Below are 17851 nucleotides of genomic sequence, written 5' to 3'. Positions count from 1 at the left end.
GAATACAATCAAGTCACTGAACGATAAACAGGGAATCTACTAATCGTGAATTACCAAGTCCAAAACCGTGCCAGGCAAATTCATAATAGTGTCTGTGCTAAAATGCAATAAATACTGAATGCTTACATCCACATGTGTAATAAAGCAGAAGTAGAAGATGCCCCGACTCGATAGACCCAACACCCAAATCACACTAAGCAACCACCACAGGGTGAAGTGAGACATGAGTAAAGGAATGCAATCTATAAACAACCTCAAGTGAGGACCTCCTAGGAAGATGGTGAAGAGGTGAGACAAAATAAAACCTAGGTAAAAGAATATAAAAACAAACATACCCCGCAAGTAAATATAGTCAAATGTTACAAAAATGTTGGAGGTTCAAAAGTTCGAGAACCAACATAGTTCTTTGATTGTAGATGCCAAATCCTGAGATATTATATGAAACAACTGATTGCCACAACAGAACAAGGAATGGACCTTTATGACTGTTGTTGAGTGCCTTGGTACAACAATATGTGACCTCACGAGGGGTAGTAAGAGCTATATAAAACATGCCTACAGCTAGCAGGATATGGAAGTTATCTCAGCACTTGTGGAAATGGCTTGAATTTGTGCATAAGAAGGCTTTTCACAACAGTCTGGAGGCCACTTCGCATAGCGTTAGTTTCATATAGTCGGACAATACAAAATATAAATAAAATGCAACAAGAAATGTATAAAAGTTATTTCACTTTATTTATTTTTTTAATGAAAGAACACTTCTCAATAAAAACAATTAGGTGGCACCAAAAAAAAAGAAAACAAGAGAACTTCTCTCTTTTTTTAGAAAAAAAAACATCGTCCTTTTTTTCTTTTTTTGCCCAGACCCTTGTTCCGTCTGAGATTTTCACCCATAGATCACAGCACCACGACATGAACACGGGTGCCACGTAGACCCGGGGGAGGGCTTTGCCTCAAGGGCATCCGATCGGCTAGTCAGAGGTCGCACTACCTCTGTATTCCTTTCCCTTCCCCCACCCACCTGTTTTCCTGTTAACCTGCACCCCTTTCCCCCATTTTTCAGAGAAGACGTTTAAAACGGTTGGCATCTAAGGGTTTAGGGGTAGAGGGGACAATGCTGGTGTCATGTGTGGTAGAAACTGGCTTAGAAATCGAGTTTTTCGTAAACAGTTAAGATGGCCACCGCCACCCCAGGAGCAGAGGTATAAGTAAGTGCTTCTGCCGTTTACCAGGGAGGATCTACTCCGTGTTTGAAAGGGGTAGGTGGGGAGTTATGTTAGGAGCCCATGTGAATTATTTGTTGTAAAGTAATGTGCTATGTTGGGGTTGCCTCTTCACCCCCCATCAGATACATTAAAGACTACTCTCCGCTGCACGGTGTCAGCAAGCATCCAAATGTGAACAGTTTATAAATATCTAAATATATATATATACAGATATGTATATACAGTATATATATTTGACTTAAAATGTTTTTGGGGGCGAGGAGTCATGGACCCTGGTTCCTTAGACACTGGCCCTCCTTGTCTTCTGCACTCAGACCGAACGGGCCCCCCTACGATCGCGCACCCGGCGTGACAGTCAGACAAATAGCAAAAACGGGCAAAGGAATGAATAAAGGAGGAAGTAAGAAAAAACAAGTCTTACATCGATTTGTACAAAGGAAATGCGAAAAAAAGATATTTACAAAATAATTCTTTTTCCCCCTCTTGATTCTGCCGAACAGCTTTAACCTGTGACCTTTAACTTTTCCACTAGGTGGGCTGCAGTTCCTAAATTTTGAAAGTATTTTCTAGTTTGTTTTTTTGTTTGCATCAGTGCCTGGGTAAGATTTTGCCATGTACCTCCCAAACTATAGCTCCACCTGCTCAACCCCATTTGTTATAAGATGTCATCTTTTTTTGGCAGCTTGGAGTGGTTCGACCTCCTTTGTATCACCATAGTGTCAATCATTTACGACTTTCTTTGTTCTTTTGCTCATGGGACATCGCCAGTGCATGTGTCATTGAGCAAACATTGACCAGGCTCCCAGATTGTACCTAGCTGTCCTGAAAGTGCTAGGTTTGACTAGAAGATGCGGGAGTGGAGACTGGAGATCATTCTAGAAGGTGAACACACAGCTCTTACACATTCAAAATCCACTTTGTGTTGGTGTTCGAACGTTTTTGAGACACCACTCAGTAAAGAGTAAACAGTGTGTCAGAAGTGCCACATCACGTTTAACCTGGGTCTGTATTTTCAGGAAGTACCTGGGTAAGACATGGTGAAGATATTTCAAACACCAGGGGTGTAAATACCAGAGAGGAGGTAGTGTATTCCAACTGAGCACTGTCTCCAACCAAAATAAGAACTCATGAAGTAAAGTGTGGAACGTGCTCAGGATTGACATCAGGGCGCGGGTTTATTAAATCATCTTGTTAAAGGTGTTCTGCATATTTCCACGCTGGTCCCCACCCCTATACTTCTTCCCTTCACCAGCAAACAGTGCTTTAAATGGGCAGGTGCTATCAGGTAGTAAGGACCTGCATTTCTTTAATATGGAAGGGACAGTACCATGTTTTAATGGGAGAGTACCCACACTTCTAAGCAGCAAACAGGTACTCTGGGACAATGAGTACCTGCCAGGGTGCCAGGGGCGGCTCCGTTAGGGCGCAAGAACGTGACCTCCCCAAGCAGCTGCAAAACCTTTTCAAGAAACGATAATAAACTCTGTTTATTATCGATTTCTTGAAAAGGGGTGAGACATTGGTGGTGACGAGCACTTGAGGAGAGTGCACAGAGCACTCCCCTCAGAACACGTGTGTTTGGCCGGCCGTCTCGGGCCAGTCAAACACACATGCGCAGTAGGCTCTCTCCAGTCCAGCAATATAGTTGCCGGGCTTGAGAGAGAGCCTGCATAGGCTCCCAGTCTGCCTGGGAGCGCCCTGGCTGGGCACTCCCAGCCAATCCTGACACTACTTTGAGCAGCGTCAGGATTGGCCACAGGGCAGGAAGGAGCCTACGCCTACAGCTATGAGGGACAGAGGAGCAGCACACCCCTTCTGGTTGTTGTGAGCCGCTACTGGTACCTGCACTTCTATATTTCAATTTAAAGCACTGGCACCAAACCTAAAATGTTTTCCCATCCAAGCCACAAACATTTGATAAATTCCTACTTCCACATTTTTTCTGACTCCTTGCACATCTTAGACCTTTGTGGCCTGATATTTTGTGCCACGCCTCTTATATGACAGCAGCCAGCGAGGCTGTATCAGGAGCTTCCATAAGAAACACTCCCAACTTGAGATAACATTTCCAAAAGAACATAATAGAAGTTTCACTGAATTCTGGCTTGAAAGCCTTGCATGAGGAAGGGTGTTCACAGTGTATGTGGTGTTTTGGGAAGGTTACACTGCTGTTTTAGGCTGCGTGCCCCCCGTCTCCATGGAGACTCTATCTAACCTTGTTACAAATAGCTAAAAAACTTTGAGATTTACTTGAAACTGCAGTCAGTCTGAGCGTTCCTGAATATTAGGGCATCTCATTGGTAGGTTTAGAATCTCCCTGAATCTGATTTGTTACCCAAAAGCTCCCTGAAGTAGATACATACTTACATAAAGTCCATATTCACTCGAGTTGGATGACAATGTTACCAAATCTAGTTAAACAGGGATGGTAGACTGAGAAAATGGATTAAAGGAATTTTGCATTATAGCTACTAATCACTCTGCTCCACTTTCCTAGGTTTAGACAACTGACCCTCCAAATTGCATGACACTCATCTGAAATGTGCACTTAAAACTAAATACTGCCATCTGCCCATCCTTCACTGTTCCGAGTCAAAATTTCTGTGAAAGTTGGAAAAATCCCAGAAAAATAGCTCCCAAAACTACTTGCTTAACACACAACCAAAAGCCGAATTTGAAATTATTATTGCACAGTCGCAACTAATGTATTCCTCGTCTAACTACCTCTATTGTGAATGATGAACAGTTAAGTGTCCTATGTTTAACGCCTCTGTACAACAACCCATGGCATTGTGTGGCTCTCATGCTTTGTATTTATTGGCCCTTACTCTCAAACGATTGACTTCTGAGACGATTTATCTGTTGTCAGCACATGAAATGGCAAGAATTAACAAAAGGAATCAGTGACTCCCACTGTAAGAGTGACATTTCACATCAAGGGTCCAGGAATCTCGAAATGGGCAGCAAAACCATTACAGTACTCCAACTTTTGTGGAAGACGTATAGGCCAATGAGAAATCATGACGGGGCCTGCCGTGGCCTGAATTACCTTGTTTGGCCAATAAAAATCCGGGCAGTTGTATAAATGACTCAATGGCTTCAACTGATCGTACAACCTTAGTTTAGAGTTATTATAACTTTGTATCCATATGAAAGCTGGTTTATATTGCTTTTTGTTTGTGGGTTTTGAGAGTCTGAAGTGATGCCCACGGTGCTGGCAGACATTTTTTCATCACAGCAGCAGATTTGTGGTTCGCACTATCAACAGAAGATGATATCATTGACCCAACTGAGGTTTGGACTATTCAGAGCAGTTCACTGTTTTATTTGGGGATTGAGACTGAAATGATCAAATCAGATTAAATGCATTTAGCAGATGTGCATAGTGTGGTGGGAGAGGATGGAAAACTATATACACGAGATGAGAACTTTAATGAAAACCACAGCTGGTACATCCCAAACCATTCATTTATTAAGTCTAGGCCAAGGAGAGAACTTGCCGAGATGAGAAGTGAAGTCTTATGAATAGGGTACCTTCATGGGACCCTCTTTTTGCAAACATGCATGCAACCAGCTTTGGTCTGTAGGAACAGCAACCAGAACACAATAATTAAATTTGACAACAGCCAAACTGGATTGGCAAGCTTTTGGCCTGAAGAGGCGCACTGGGTGGGAATTTGTTATCTTTGGATCAATTTACCTGAAGTTACAGTCTCGGCTGGACTCTGGAGAGCTTTATGAGGCAGGAATTTGAGAGCTCTTATTAGCCACAAATATCATAAGACTTCAGAACTATGTACACACCATTTAATGGCATTACTGTGCTTGGAGTGTCTCAAGAACTCTCATGACATCACTTACTATGGCAGAGTCCCAGCTGAAGTATCCCCTGCCTTGGAAATCACTGGGATGCAGAGTCAGGCCAATTGATACCTATTTTGAATATCACCAGTCTTGGTCTAATAGAAAGTGAGCAAGCTAGTTCACAATGCCCTACTATAAAGCAACAGTGGTTTAATCCCTAACTCCCCCTGATAAAATAGATTTCAGTAAGAAGGTGGGGAGTTAGCAAAGAGGAGACACCTCATCATTCAAGCTGGGAAATATGCCATGCAAAATTCTACTTGGTAGTGCATTCCGCGCACGTCTGCCCTACTGGTAAAAGTATCCAGCAGACTGCTCTTAGAGTGCCGCTGAGTGCATGTGGGTTTGGACGAGATGCGGCCAAAATTGAAAAGTACAAAGCCCCAGCTTCATTGAGTTTATCTGGTTTGAGCTCCGATGTGTCCACAGTAACCAAAAGATTGTCTCTTGAAAGCATCAAAGCTCAGCATGCAAAGGGGACTGCAGAAACATCGGCATCGAAACAGATTGAGGGGGAGAGACGGCAGCCCTTCTGAGGTCCTTGCTAAGCAAGGTGGCTTTAGTATAGGTGGCAGCCCTTAAGTGATTGGTCGAGGGCAACTATTTTGTGGAATCTGTTTCAGACAGAAAGTGATATCATCACAGGTGAAAGGTCCCTTGAGGTTCCATGGTGGGACTTTCTCTTCCCCCACCTCCCCCACAATGACATCAGTGTGGCTATGTGGGGACTGCCTGACACTATGATGAGGGCAGGGGGATGTACATTTTGAGGTGCCCTCAGACAGGAAGTGATGGTGCTCCAAGGTGATGGATCCCATAAGGTTAAGTGATGGGACACCACATCATCACAGTGGCTACGCTGGCACTGCCTGCCACTTGCATGACACCCAAGAGCCCTCTCCCTTCTCCTTGGGCCGCACCCTCATCTGTTGTTCCATTGTAAAAAAAAAAAAAAACAGCTAGTCCTCCTCAGCTTACTGCTGCGTGACCGCTCTAAGACACTTGAACAGAACCCTACCAAGTCCCCAGTATGGTAAGCACGTAATTGTCAGTTTCGTTTAAATACACCTCAAAGTTAATGTACTGTACACAGAAAAATAACCCTAAAAAATGTACATTGTTAAGAAAATTCCAAATGCAATACCTTTATGTATACCAACAAAACGTATGGTAAGCCACCCAGGTTTTTTGGGATGGGTGGGTTACTAGATTTTCCACTCCCTCTGATCCCGATACCACCCCCACCCCCTGTACTCCCTCCCATTACAATCACAATGGCTTATGAAAATACAAAATAACAGGTACCCGCTCAAAGTTTAGGAGCTGGAATACCTTTAACCAAACAACCTGAAATTCTAGGCCTTTCCGCACACCAATTCTGTACCCTTTTTTTCACCATTTTGTTCTTATTTAAGCTTAAAAAGTAAAGAATTAAGGTGGGCAGCCTGCGGAAAAAAGCAAAAAAAGCAATCAACAAGTGCCTTAAAAAACAAGGCCTTCACGGCTGTTGGGCCTACATATCTCCTAATGGAGACCTTCTCTCCCCCTTTCCCCAGTGTCTCTCAATTTCCATTCCCACTCAGAAATACAGCAAGCAGTTGAAACCAGTGGTTGCTCATGAAGCCCATCACCCTCCCTCCTCCTATCGCCTGCAATCTACCAGAGATGCCGCCACTCTTCAAAAAGCGGTTCGCAGATTGAAGGAGAAGTCAATGTCTTTTCTTATTTCGCTGCTGCAGAGGGAAAGGCTCTCCTCCATTTTGTATGATGCCCGCTCAAACGCCTGAAGTTGTGTGTGCCGAAGTCGGGGGCACTTCCTCCCACTGAGGGTTCCTCCACGCACTTCTTCCCTGCCACTGCCTTGAATTTGAAGTCTGTGTTCCCTGTATTTCCTGTTATTGGCACTGCCTTAAAATCCACACTTCAACCACTGTGCGCTTCTCTGGGGCGCTGACGTCTGTAAGTCAAACCACCTGTGATTAACAAGAGGGGTTGCTTCCCCTTGTCCCTTCACTCAATTTTTTCCCAGCATTGTATTAAATAACTATTTTTTTAAAAAATGTTTTTTTTGGGAAGAATTCCTTGAAAAATATGTACTCTTTGTTCTCCCATTTTTTCCCCCACTGCCCTCCCACTTCCCCGCTTACACACATCTATCAGCTATTTTCCCTCATTTTTCCTGTCAAAACAGAAACAAAACAAAACAACAGAAAAATGTAATTTGGGTGTTCTCCTCTTCCCCTCCCAAGTTGTTTTTACTTGCCCAGCTGGATCATCAACTAGGTCAACCTTTAAGCAACAGTAGCAGAGAGGTCATAGGTCGTAGCACAAGGGAGAGGAAGGAAGAGAGGGCGATGCTCATGGCTGACTTCGCTGTAACCCCCACAAACTCTGATAATTCAAAATCAGTGTGACAGAGCATCAGGAGGGAGTGGTGAGGGTGGGACCCCCACAATCCCTTCTCTCAGACATCAGACTCTATGCTGGAGAGTTTCTCATACACATGACCATTGCTGGAGCCGTTCATAGGGCGTGGGATCTTATTGTTAGGCACACAGGCGTTGGACTGGTTCCCTATACAGATATCCTTCTGGAAGCGGGCCGGCACAGACCCGTGCAGACCTGTAACATTCTTGCCCGTGGCCCGGAAGTCCGGCTTCCCTTTCAAGCCCCCAGGGAGCTGCCTGTAGTAGAAGGATTTGTTCCCATGCAGCAAGCACTGATCATCCCCAAAGGTGGGGATGAATGGGTTCTGGGTCACCCTGTCAGGATAAAGTGATCGGCTCAGCATGTAGCCACTAGGGTTGTGGTTGGGCATCGAGGGCTTGCTGGCGAAGTTGGCTTCTGGGGGCATGTTGAACATGTGGGAATAAGGGCTGCCATCTAGAAAGCGGTCCTTGTCCTTGAGGCTCACACTGCGGGGGGCCAGCTCCACATCCTCCTTTTGCAGGTCCACAAAGGTGTCATAGGAATGCTGGCGTCTTAGCTTGCTGCGATTCTTCTTCTGGCCCTTGGCAGAGTTGGCAGGGCTCTGAGGATATTTGGACGAGCTCTGTGGTGCCACTGGTTGATCCAGATCCTGCAATGAGTTGTCTTCACTTATGTCATAGAGATTGCCAGCTTTCTTGCAGGCCTCGCAGCGGATGCAGGGTACACGGTTGGTGTTCTGAGTAACATAATTGTGAAGCTTGGATGGGCAACTGCGGCACACATTGGCTGCTTGGCGTTCCTCCCAGTCCAAATTACCCAGGTTCTTCTCCCATGGTGTTCCAGCTGGGATGTGCTTGCGGTCATTTGGGGTAAAGTCCCCGCCATGCTTGTGATTGTGCCGGCTGGGGCAGGGCCCATCATGCTTAAAGTCATTGCCACGTTCCTTGTAAATATCTGTTAAGTCCACATGCTCCCAATGGGGGTTGTTCTCCTTGGGTCGGAACTGGTCCAGGTAGAAGTCTCGCAGACCCTCCTTGTCCCTGAAGTAGCGCTTGTGGTCAGGGGAGCGTGGACGCCGCCGGTAGGCCAATTCAATCTCATCAAACTCCCGTCGAGACTTGGCTGAGGCAGGTCGCTTCTTAAGACTGTCCTTGTACTGTTTGCGGCGCTTGGCATTGCCCTCAATGTTGCCATAGGTGACTGTGTGGGTGGAGATGTCAGAGACATCTGAGCGAATGCCATCATCATGGCAATAGCGGTCACTCTTGAAAGAGAACTTTCCATAGAGGTCTCCCAAGTTGCCCGAAGTATGCTTGGAAGGCAGGCCAATGTCCAGAGGCTTCTTGGGCAGTGCCCGTGGTTGGCTTGTGAAAGGGGGATTGTCGCAGTCATATCCATCAATGGAGCTGGAACTCCCAATGCTATGTGGCCGGTGGTGGTGGAAGTGGTCTTGGTAAATATTGCTGTCCTTGAGCTGCAAGTTGCCAAAAGTCCTCTCCACTTCTGAGATATAGTCGCTGAAAAGGTTTTCCTCAGGCTGGTAGGACTTGCAGTCAGAGTGGGTGAAGCTGCGCCTGTGCTCTGAAATATCATAAACTGAAGACTCACGTCGGATGAAGTCCAGGGCACTCTGGGGTGAGCCGTTCACCCCAGACAAGTTGGCCATGTTTTTGGCAGTCCGCAACAGCCGCAGAATGTTTGAATGTGTGTTGTTCATTGTTGCAGAGGGAGAGTTCATCACTGATTGCCTGTCGTCCAGGGGAACCCCATGGATGCAGCTGTAGATACCCTATAAAGGAAAGACATTGAGCATGAGGGAAGCAAGGTTAAACCAAGGCATATCTGACATAACAATTCACATTTCTGATGACTGCTGTCATGGCCATGTTTAACAGTGATAACAGTAAAATAGATCAACAAAGCATACTTGATTGTTTCATGTCAGAGAAACACTTTTTTCTTATTTAACATACTTGATATTATCTTGAGGAAAGCAAGGGCAGCAAGTCCCATCACCAGAGCCAAAACATATGTAGACAACACAACTGTTATGTGTTTATGTTCTTTATCTAAAGACTAAACTTTGCACCCTGCACCTAAAATCCATGATGTGTCAGGAAAGTGCTATATTTAGATTAGATCCCATCCTATCCCGAATAGACTACTGGAGTCTTCACAACATGCTGGCTCAGTCCAGACCTTAGCGTTTTCAAACCAGTCCACTTTGAATAAGTCTCCCATTAAAAAAATCCCTGAATAGGAAGCCCCTAAATCTCTGCAGGAGTTGTAAAGACTGAACCCATGCCATATCTATGGGGCTCACAGCCTAACTCAATCTAGGAAGCCTGGAGAGTGAAAGAGACATGTAGTAATACATAAATCATTATCCCAATGATAAACGTTTTAAACTTCCTCTACCCTCAATCAGACTGAAGAAGTTTCTGCTCTAATAAATATTAGTCCAACCTATTTTATGCAAGATGAGAAGAGAGTGCACTGAAGGTATCCCAAGTTCATTGAACATTAGACCTATTCTAAACTGGTATAGGTTGAAGGAATTCCACTATGTCTACATTAAGTCTAGATCTCCGTTGCCCTTCAGCTTACCTCAGTTGTGTCAAGCCTTTGAGGGAAGAGGGAGAATCTTGTTTTGCCCTTACAAAAGGGATTATAACTTGAGCCACTACTCTGGATTTTCTCAGAAGTAGATTTAGCCCTAACATAGGTAAGTGGAAGATTCTTCTCCCGGTATCAGCCTACTCAGTATTCAGTCTCAGACTTGTAGGAACAAAGAGATCGGGATATCACCTTTATAAGGCAGACCTAGCTCCCATGTCAGTATGCATGTTCCTGATCCTCATATACCAAGCTAAGATTGCCTCTGGGGTACCTTGCTTTCAGTATACATCTGTCCAGTAGAAGAAAGTTTGTTACTCTGCCTCTGACTAGCCCACAGTGAAAAATTATGCTACCACATTTAACCTAAAATAGAATGGGGAGAACTATTGCCTTACTTCAGCCTACTCTAGACTTAAGGCGGTCACAAACTGCCAGATGTATGAGGGCTTGCATTACCCCTGTGTCACACAAGGCAACGCAATGCAACACAAGCCCTTAAATCAGATTTACTATGCCACCCAGAGCCACCTTGAGTGACTCTGTGTGGCATAGTAAATCTGGAGTAACACAAGGCAGGGCAAGTTGCTGATTTGTGTTACCCTGCGATGGGAAGGCTTTCCATGGGTGGAGCGTGTGTGTTCCCTCTCACCCACCCATGGATTTTGGCACATTTCTAGATTTACTTACACTGGTAAACCTGAAAATTCGCCAAAATGGTAATGCCTTCGCAGGCGAGGTGTAACGAGGAGAAATATCTATTTCTCCTTTTTATTTCCTCTTTCTACGTGTACTGCATTCTGCAGCACACATAGAAAGAGGAAATCGCCTCAAAGGATTGTGTTGTGCAGGAAGGTGCCCTTTCCTGCATAAAAACAATCCTATGTGTATCGTAGGAACCCTTGCACCATAACGCAAGGGTACCTGCATTGGTGCTAGGTTGCACTCAGTGAGTTAGCGCAGAGGGAGAGAAGGAATGTGCCGTATCTTAACAGATATGGTAGATTTCTGCCCTCTCCATTTGACGCAGCGTGGCACAGCTCAGGAAGTTATCTTGCTATGTTGTATTGCGTTGCGTCAAATCTTTGTAAATCTGCCCCTATGTGTAGGCAGGAGTAAATTAGGATTTTCCACACATGCCCTTACATGGAACAGACTAACGTTATCCTTTAAAATATTGTAGCCAAGCCTCTACAATAGGAGCCATGTACGTTTTTTAGCCTGTTGTCGTTTCTCAACAGACCAAGGAGGCACATGCATGCTTTACACAATAGCACAGATTAAGGGATTATTGTTTTTGTCTAAAACTAGTCCACAACTGGGTGCCCCCTCTTCTTACACCATGGCACACTAGGGTCCCCTACTCTCTTTCCATAAAGCACATGAGGGCCCTCCCTCTTCTGTCATTAAAACACAAACCGAGACAATGCTCCTCTTACCTTAGTATTTATTACCAGGGATCATAGTGACATCACCTCTCCTTTGCAAAAGCTAAGCAGTTTAGGGGAATCCCTCCCCTCCTTGACACATGTTAGAAACAGAACATGTACTGTTCTGTGTGTATTTGTTAGGCACCCTACTGTCAGCTTCATGATGCATGTACCTCAATATCCCTAACTACGGTATGTTCAGCCCTCAGGGTCTTAACGTGTACATCTATACCTGAGCCGACCAGCAAATCAGAAAACCCTTTTCACCACAGCCGTGCTAGAAATTCTACTACTGGCACCACTTGATACATTAAGTATCCAGTGTCCCGGTAATGTTTCAAGATCTCCAACTGGAGGGATGGATTGGGAGTGGGTTCACACCCCAGAATCCTGACTTGTATGTTTATGACTGTGATGAACAGCTTGTCAAAACTTTACCTTGTTGGGTGAAATATCCAACCACTGCCACCATTTGTATAGATTAATGCTCTACATCCAGCTTAATTTTGCAAGGATCTCTGTTCCCACGTCCAGGGGCTAGGCAGAATGTTCAACCCTCAGGCTGTTAATGTTTATGTGCATAATTGAACTGAACAGCTTATCTGAATCTCCTGTACACAGGGCACGTAAATTATTCTATCTCTGCCACTAGGTGTGGGCATTAAGTATCCAGTGGTCTATAAGTGATTATAGCAATTATTTCAAATAGAATCCTCTATGTATTTAGTTAAAGTATCCTTTTGCTTCAACAATTTTATATGTTTACACAGTCTTGTGAGACTTAGGGCTTCTTAGACCCTTAGAATGGTCATCTCGGAAAGTGGAACACTCCTTGAGTTACTTACCCTACTGATGGAGAATACCATGCCAGGCTTGCCGGAACAGACACCCATGAAGCAGTGGCGGAACTGCCAGAAGAAGAGATGCTCACAGATGAAGGTAATGAGGCTCAGGGCCATTGCCGCACCCAACATATAGAAGACACCTGCCATATTGTCGATGTCCAGCTGGCTGCTCATTACCTCGTTCTTCTCGTTATGGCAGATGCCCGTCAGCCAAAGGGCTTCAAGCTCCTCCATCTCACCTGGGCAGGGAGAAAGCACAGGATCAACATCATGATACCATACCATGTGGACCCCAATAGTCAAACCTTTATCAATCCCCTAAATCATTCAGCTGTATATAGGTGACTGGCTCTTTGTCTCTGTGCCAGTCCTCTGAGTCCATCCAGTGGAGAGGTGACAAGCTTTATATTGGTGCATCGTTTCTCTAGACCATGCACTGCAAGATATGAATGGCTTGCATCCTGTAACAGGGGCATCACACAGGCTCCTGCAGCTCTTGTGGCCCATGAGGGCCTCAGACCTACAGCCCTCCACCCCCTAAATACTTCAGGGGGGACTTTTCCAAGGCTAGTGAGTATCTTTGCGATAAGGGAGACTCAGGGGCCCCTCATTACATTCAGAAGAAGGGCCCCATCATTTTAAGTTACGACACCGCCCTGTAAAAGAGAAGCCTCATATCCCTCTGGCAATCTCTTGACTCCATCCACCCCTAGAGATGACATGATGTGTTTCCCTGAGCCTCTCCCAAGAAATTGAATGTTACTGGTGAGAGTCTCTTTGCCATATGCAAATTTCCTTGAGAAAAATGACTCTGCATTATCGTGGCAAATCGTAAGTCTACCCAGCCTTATTGCTGTCAGGGTCTGTATCTGTGTTCCAATCCCTGCAGCTTTCCAGGCCTTGGGCAATGAGCTATCATCTCCTTGTAATTATGTTTGAAAAACTAATCTATAGAACAGACCTTCCTTGTGCCTTTGCATCACGTCTCTGAGCCATCAAGACCCTTAACATAGAGTCAATGAATCTCTGTGTGAATTCCTGGACCTTCCAGTCCAAGAGACAAGTGGTGGTGTATCTCTGTGTCGATGCCATATATCAATCTAATCGTAAATGTAACAGCCTACATACTGCTATCCCAGTCAACTGACCCTTTCAGCTGTACAGCTAATTGTGTGTCTTTGTATCAAATCCCAGTGCCAACTATCATTTCAGTTGGATCTGTATGTCTGTGCCAACCACTTGGGTCCCCTAGGCCTAGTACTGGCATGCTTTGTATCTCTCTACCAATCTCTTGACTTAACTCATTTAAAATCTTCTGCATCCTTGTGCTAATTCCTAGTTCCACTCAGCACTGAGGTAGAAATATGCCCATTGCCTGGTTCCTCTTGTTTCCCTGTCCCCTTACCATCACCAAAAAGCTGTAAGATAGCCAGATCCACTTGTCTCTTCCATCCCGAATCCTTCTGGATGGCGATGCCGTACCCAGTGGAGGCAAAGACTTTCCCACTGCCAATTGTCACCAGCTTACAGCCTTCATCTCTGCCAGCCATGTAATTCAGGACTGCGGCATCATAGATGAAGGCATCGAGCTTCCTGCAAAGGGAGATCACAGCATGAGTGAGAGGTCTGGAGACCAAGGCTGATCAGGACATATTTGACAGAATCAGTTGCAACTGTGGCAGCATTTAGGCAGGAAATATCAGACAGAAACAATAACAATCCTGACAATTGCTTACTAGGCCATATCTGATGGAAAGAACAGTACTGGATTTGTATTGCTGGGCACACTAGGTTAGTATAAGTTGGACACATGTTTTGATTTAACATAATCATATTGTCCAGAAGAAGGCTAAGGTGGAAAAGCACTACCATACAGCCGAAGCTTGTGTATGCAACATAATTGTTATGAAGCTTTGGACCAGCTTTTGCCCAGTACCAAATGACCTTGTAGCACAGTGCAACCTGTACCAACAAACCATAGCCACGTTCTGAACGTTACCTCACAAACACTTCACTAACATCTGCTCCATTCTAACTGCAGCAAGCTGGGCTCCAAACATATGTGCATGTTTATTGCTTGCAGCAATAATCAATTAAATACATTTTTATTCCCCATGACGGTTGCCAAGATGAGAGCAAAATGTATAATTTTCATATCCTTACAGATGCTCAACCAATGAGAGGAGGATGCAGAGGTGGTGGTGGCTGCAAACTGGCACAGCGTGTGTGTGTGTGGTAGCTGTTGAATGTGCCTATTCATGCCTTTACCTTTGACCTCTTTCGCTATGCGGATCGTCCCTGTCTCAGCCCTCCTGTCTCTGGGCTAGGGCCAAAGCCTCCCCAGATTTTAGGAAGATAGATGTTGATAGTAGGTCCCAGTCCTTTAAGTTATGAGGAGCCTAGTGCCTCACTAGGTGGTGTAAATGGGCACCTTCGATGGGACTTGATAACATGCAGCTGTGCTTCTATGTCAGAAGTGGGGTGGAACTGAATAAAGATGCCATACATATTTTTTAAACCACTGGGGGCAAAGTCAAATTGCATGCCCATAAGCTTTGAACTCCTATGGAAACATTTAAGCTTCAAGCACTTTTTTAATTAAATTGAGCTAAATAGTTAACACGTTTGGCTGTGTTTTAAAAGTGGTGAACTCCCAAGCTCTGATGTGGAGGGCTGGGCTTCCTTAGCACACCAGGAAAATATTAAAATGATTCATGAGTGCCCTTTCAGAATACCTGCAAAAACGGTGGCCTTTAGCCTATGTATGTGAAAATCATGTTGCAAAACGAATCATTTCGTCCATTTTTAAATTGTTTGGGCTGTAGACCCCCACCACCCCAGTCCAGTCTCATGAGTGCAGGCTGCTTGTTTGAATCACCTGCTGTGTGAAATTTGGAACAGCTATGCCTACCCCACAACTTCCAGCCAGGCCCATCACATGTAAGCATTATAAAAGGGTGGATACCTTCAAATGGCAGCAAGACGATACCTTCACAGAAAAGGCTCCAGAGGTGCTTCCGATTCATGGAGAATTATAGTAGCTACAGGGTGGGCACCTTTACATTGACCCTACTCATGTTAATTTTCACTTTCCATATCTCAACACTGTTACATTCTATATTTGAAATAAAATGTAGTTCTTTGGAACACTGTGATACTTGTTGTAGCCTCTAAGTGTTTTATTTATTTGACCGTGCCTGCCTATTATCTTCAGGGAGGATGTTTTCCTTTACTGGCAGCAAGAGGGAGCAAGCGTGCTTGAACAGCGCCCTTGAGTTCTTTTAGACAACCCGACCCAGCCTGATTTAGTGCATAGGCCTAGACTTGACCATCCACCTGACACTAGTTCCGCTTCTGTTCTCTTTGTCAACCCTAGATCTGTCTTTCATCTGCAGTCTCTGCCCTCAGAGCCCCTTCCTTATGGCCCAGGTGCACACACCACCAGCTTTATAGGAAGAGCTGAGTCAGAACCGAGCCGTCAAGGGCCAGGGCACGAGACCTGGCTTGCCTTTGGCTTATCCTTCAGCTGGACCCCAGAGATGAGCCACAGGCCAGCCAGAGCCACACCCTTGGCCCGACCCTGCCTCGAGTCTTTGTTGACTCGCCCACTCATACCTGATGGCTCCACAAACATACATGCTATCTGCTAGAGCAGATTGTCACAAGAAACCAACGCAACAATCAACCGTGACTTTTGTGTACCCTGTGACCCCGACGTGCCTGCCAATTTCAAGGTAAGGCTGAGAAACATCTGGGTCTTCCACGTAATAAGCTGCCCGAGTGGCACCTGCCGTGCCCTCGTGCAACAAAAGCATGTGAAAATGTACACTAGAAAAATATAAATTAACAAAGGCCCAAAGATCAGCGTACATACAAGTATCAACCTACTGGAATTATTTTACGCACCTAAACCCACAATGTCACGCTCTTCAAAGTCACAAACATGCAAGTTATGAAGTTAGAATACTCGGGGTGATTTTTAACGCACGCATGTAGAACGTTTCTTACAGTCTTTCCCTCTGCAAGTTTTCATTTCGCAATCATTTTTTTTGCATTGTTTATTTTTAGTCTACACTAATTTATTTTTTTCCATTATTTTTCCGGGCTTTCTTTTTTCCTGTCTTTAGTTTTGCTTTTTTTTTGGTTTGCAATTTTCATATTATCCCGATTTGCAGTGCTCTTCGCCCCAGTCCTTAATTGTGAAGCGGAGTAGCATCGCAACTGAGGACTGGGACCCGGGGTGGCAGATGAGGGAGGGGGTAATTACAAGGATTAAGGAGTACCTTTAAGAACTATTGAAACGCATGTAGTAAATCACACTCATACACGTAAAAAGGAAAGGCAAAAGTATGAAACTTGGTTAGGTGGCATTGTATGTATTAATTCAGACTGCCATTTGCATTCAGATCGTCAGCTGTAGAGCCCAGGGGAGCGATTATGGAGGAACAAAGCGGCACGTGGCGCGGCCCAACAAGCGCATCGATTTAGTTTTTGGTCGTGCGTCTTGGGGAACATGGCCCCCAACATGCTCCGCGTCGGGTGAGGCTCGAAACCGATTACCGGAAAGCCCGCCGGGACCAGGCCCGACGCAGCTCGTACATTACGGGCGTCGCCGCCTCGCCGGTCCTCGCGCGGCGTGGCTCCTGAGGGCGCCTGTGCGGAGTATTCACCTTGTCGCGGAAGATGATGGATGGTCTGGGCCAGCGCAATGTTTATATTCATGGGCAGACATATTTAAAGAGCCCCAGGGTGATGCATGAGCCTGCAGTGAACAGCTTTATCGGGAGGAGACATTATTTACACTGAAAGGGATTACAGGCTGCACAATGTGAAGACATACGTTCAGACGAGACACTCCCGATTTTTTTAAGCCCAAAAAGGTGCTATTTTAGGTGTCTCCGGTCTAAAATTGCCTTTACTTCAATATGTGTCAATAGAGAAAATAGCTGCCCCCTTGAATTTTGCAAAATCCCCAATGTGTGCACGTATGGTCAAGGCTCCTTACACTGGGAGGCTACAGAGGGGGGGATATGCACTTCACAGGCTGAAAAGTGCTCTGCTCTTTAAGCGTGGATACAGACCGTGCAATATGCACCTTACAGGCAGGGAAGGACTCATACAGAGCGGGTACAGGCTGCGTGTGATGACCTTCACACCCAGGAACGGGCACTTAACAGAGGGAGGTTACAGACTGTAAGATTTGCACCTTACAGATAGGATTTCTTTCTTGACATGGGGTTTACATATTCTGCAACATCCAAATTATAGAAAAGTTGGAATCTGTGGGAAATGTAGGTTAGAGAGGGGAAATGTTCTTCCCGCAGAGGAGTTAACGATTGCACGATATTTACTTTCTAGAGGAGAAAAAGGCTCTTCACAGAGCGATCACAGACTGCACACTTATGGCGTTGAAAGAGCTTTTTATTCAGCAAGATATGAC

The 17851-nt window shown here is 45.2% G+C and overlaps 1 protein-coding gene across 1 annotated transcript in view; it reads right to left on the bottom strand.

The window, feature by feature from the left end:
* Positions 1 to 718: 718 nt before the first annotated feature.
* The window catches only part of GRIN2B (glutamate ionotropic receptor NMDA type subunit 2B), a 396105-nt gene continuing 378972 nt past the window's right edge, over positions 719 to 17851 (bottom strand). Inside the window, exons 12-14 of the mRNA XM_069231240.1 lie at positions 13817 to 14004; positions 12412 to 12650; positions 719 to 9309 (exon numbers count right to left, since the gene is read on the bottom strand). Of these exons, the coding sequence (XP_069087341.1) occupies positions 7555 to 9309; positions 12412 to 12650; positions 13817 to 14004 (2182 nt within the window). The 3' untranslated portion in view covers positions 719 to 7554. The remainder of the gene's footprint in view (positions 9310 to 12411; positions 12651 to 13816; positions 14005 to 17851) is intronic.

Source organism: Pleurodeles waltl, chromosome 4_2 (genome assembly GCF_031143425.1).
Source record: "Pleurodeles waltl isolate 20211129_DDA chromosome 4_2, aPleWal1.hap1.20221129, whole genome shotgun sequence".
In the NCBI taxonomy this organism is placed as follows: domain Eukaryota; kingdom Metazoa; phylum Chordata; class Amphibia; order Caudata; family Salamandridae; genus Pleurodeles; species Pleurodeles waltl.
This window is presented reverse-complemented; position numbering and strand designations above follow the sequence as displayed.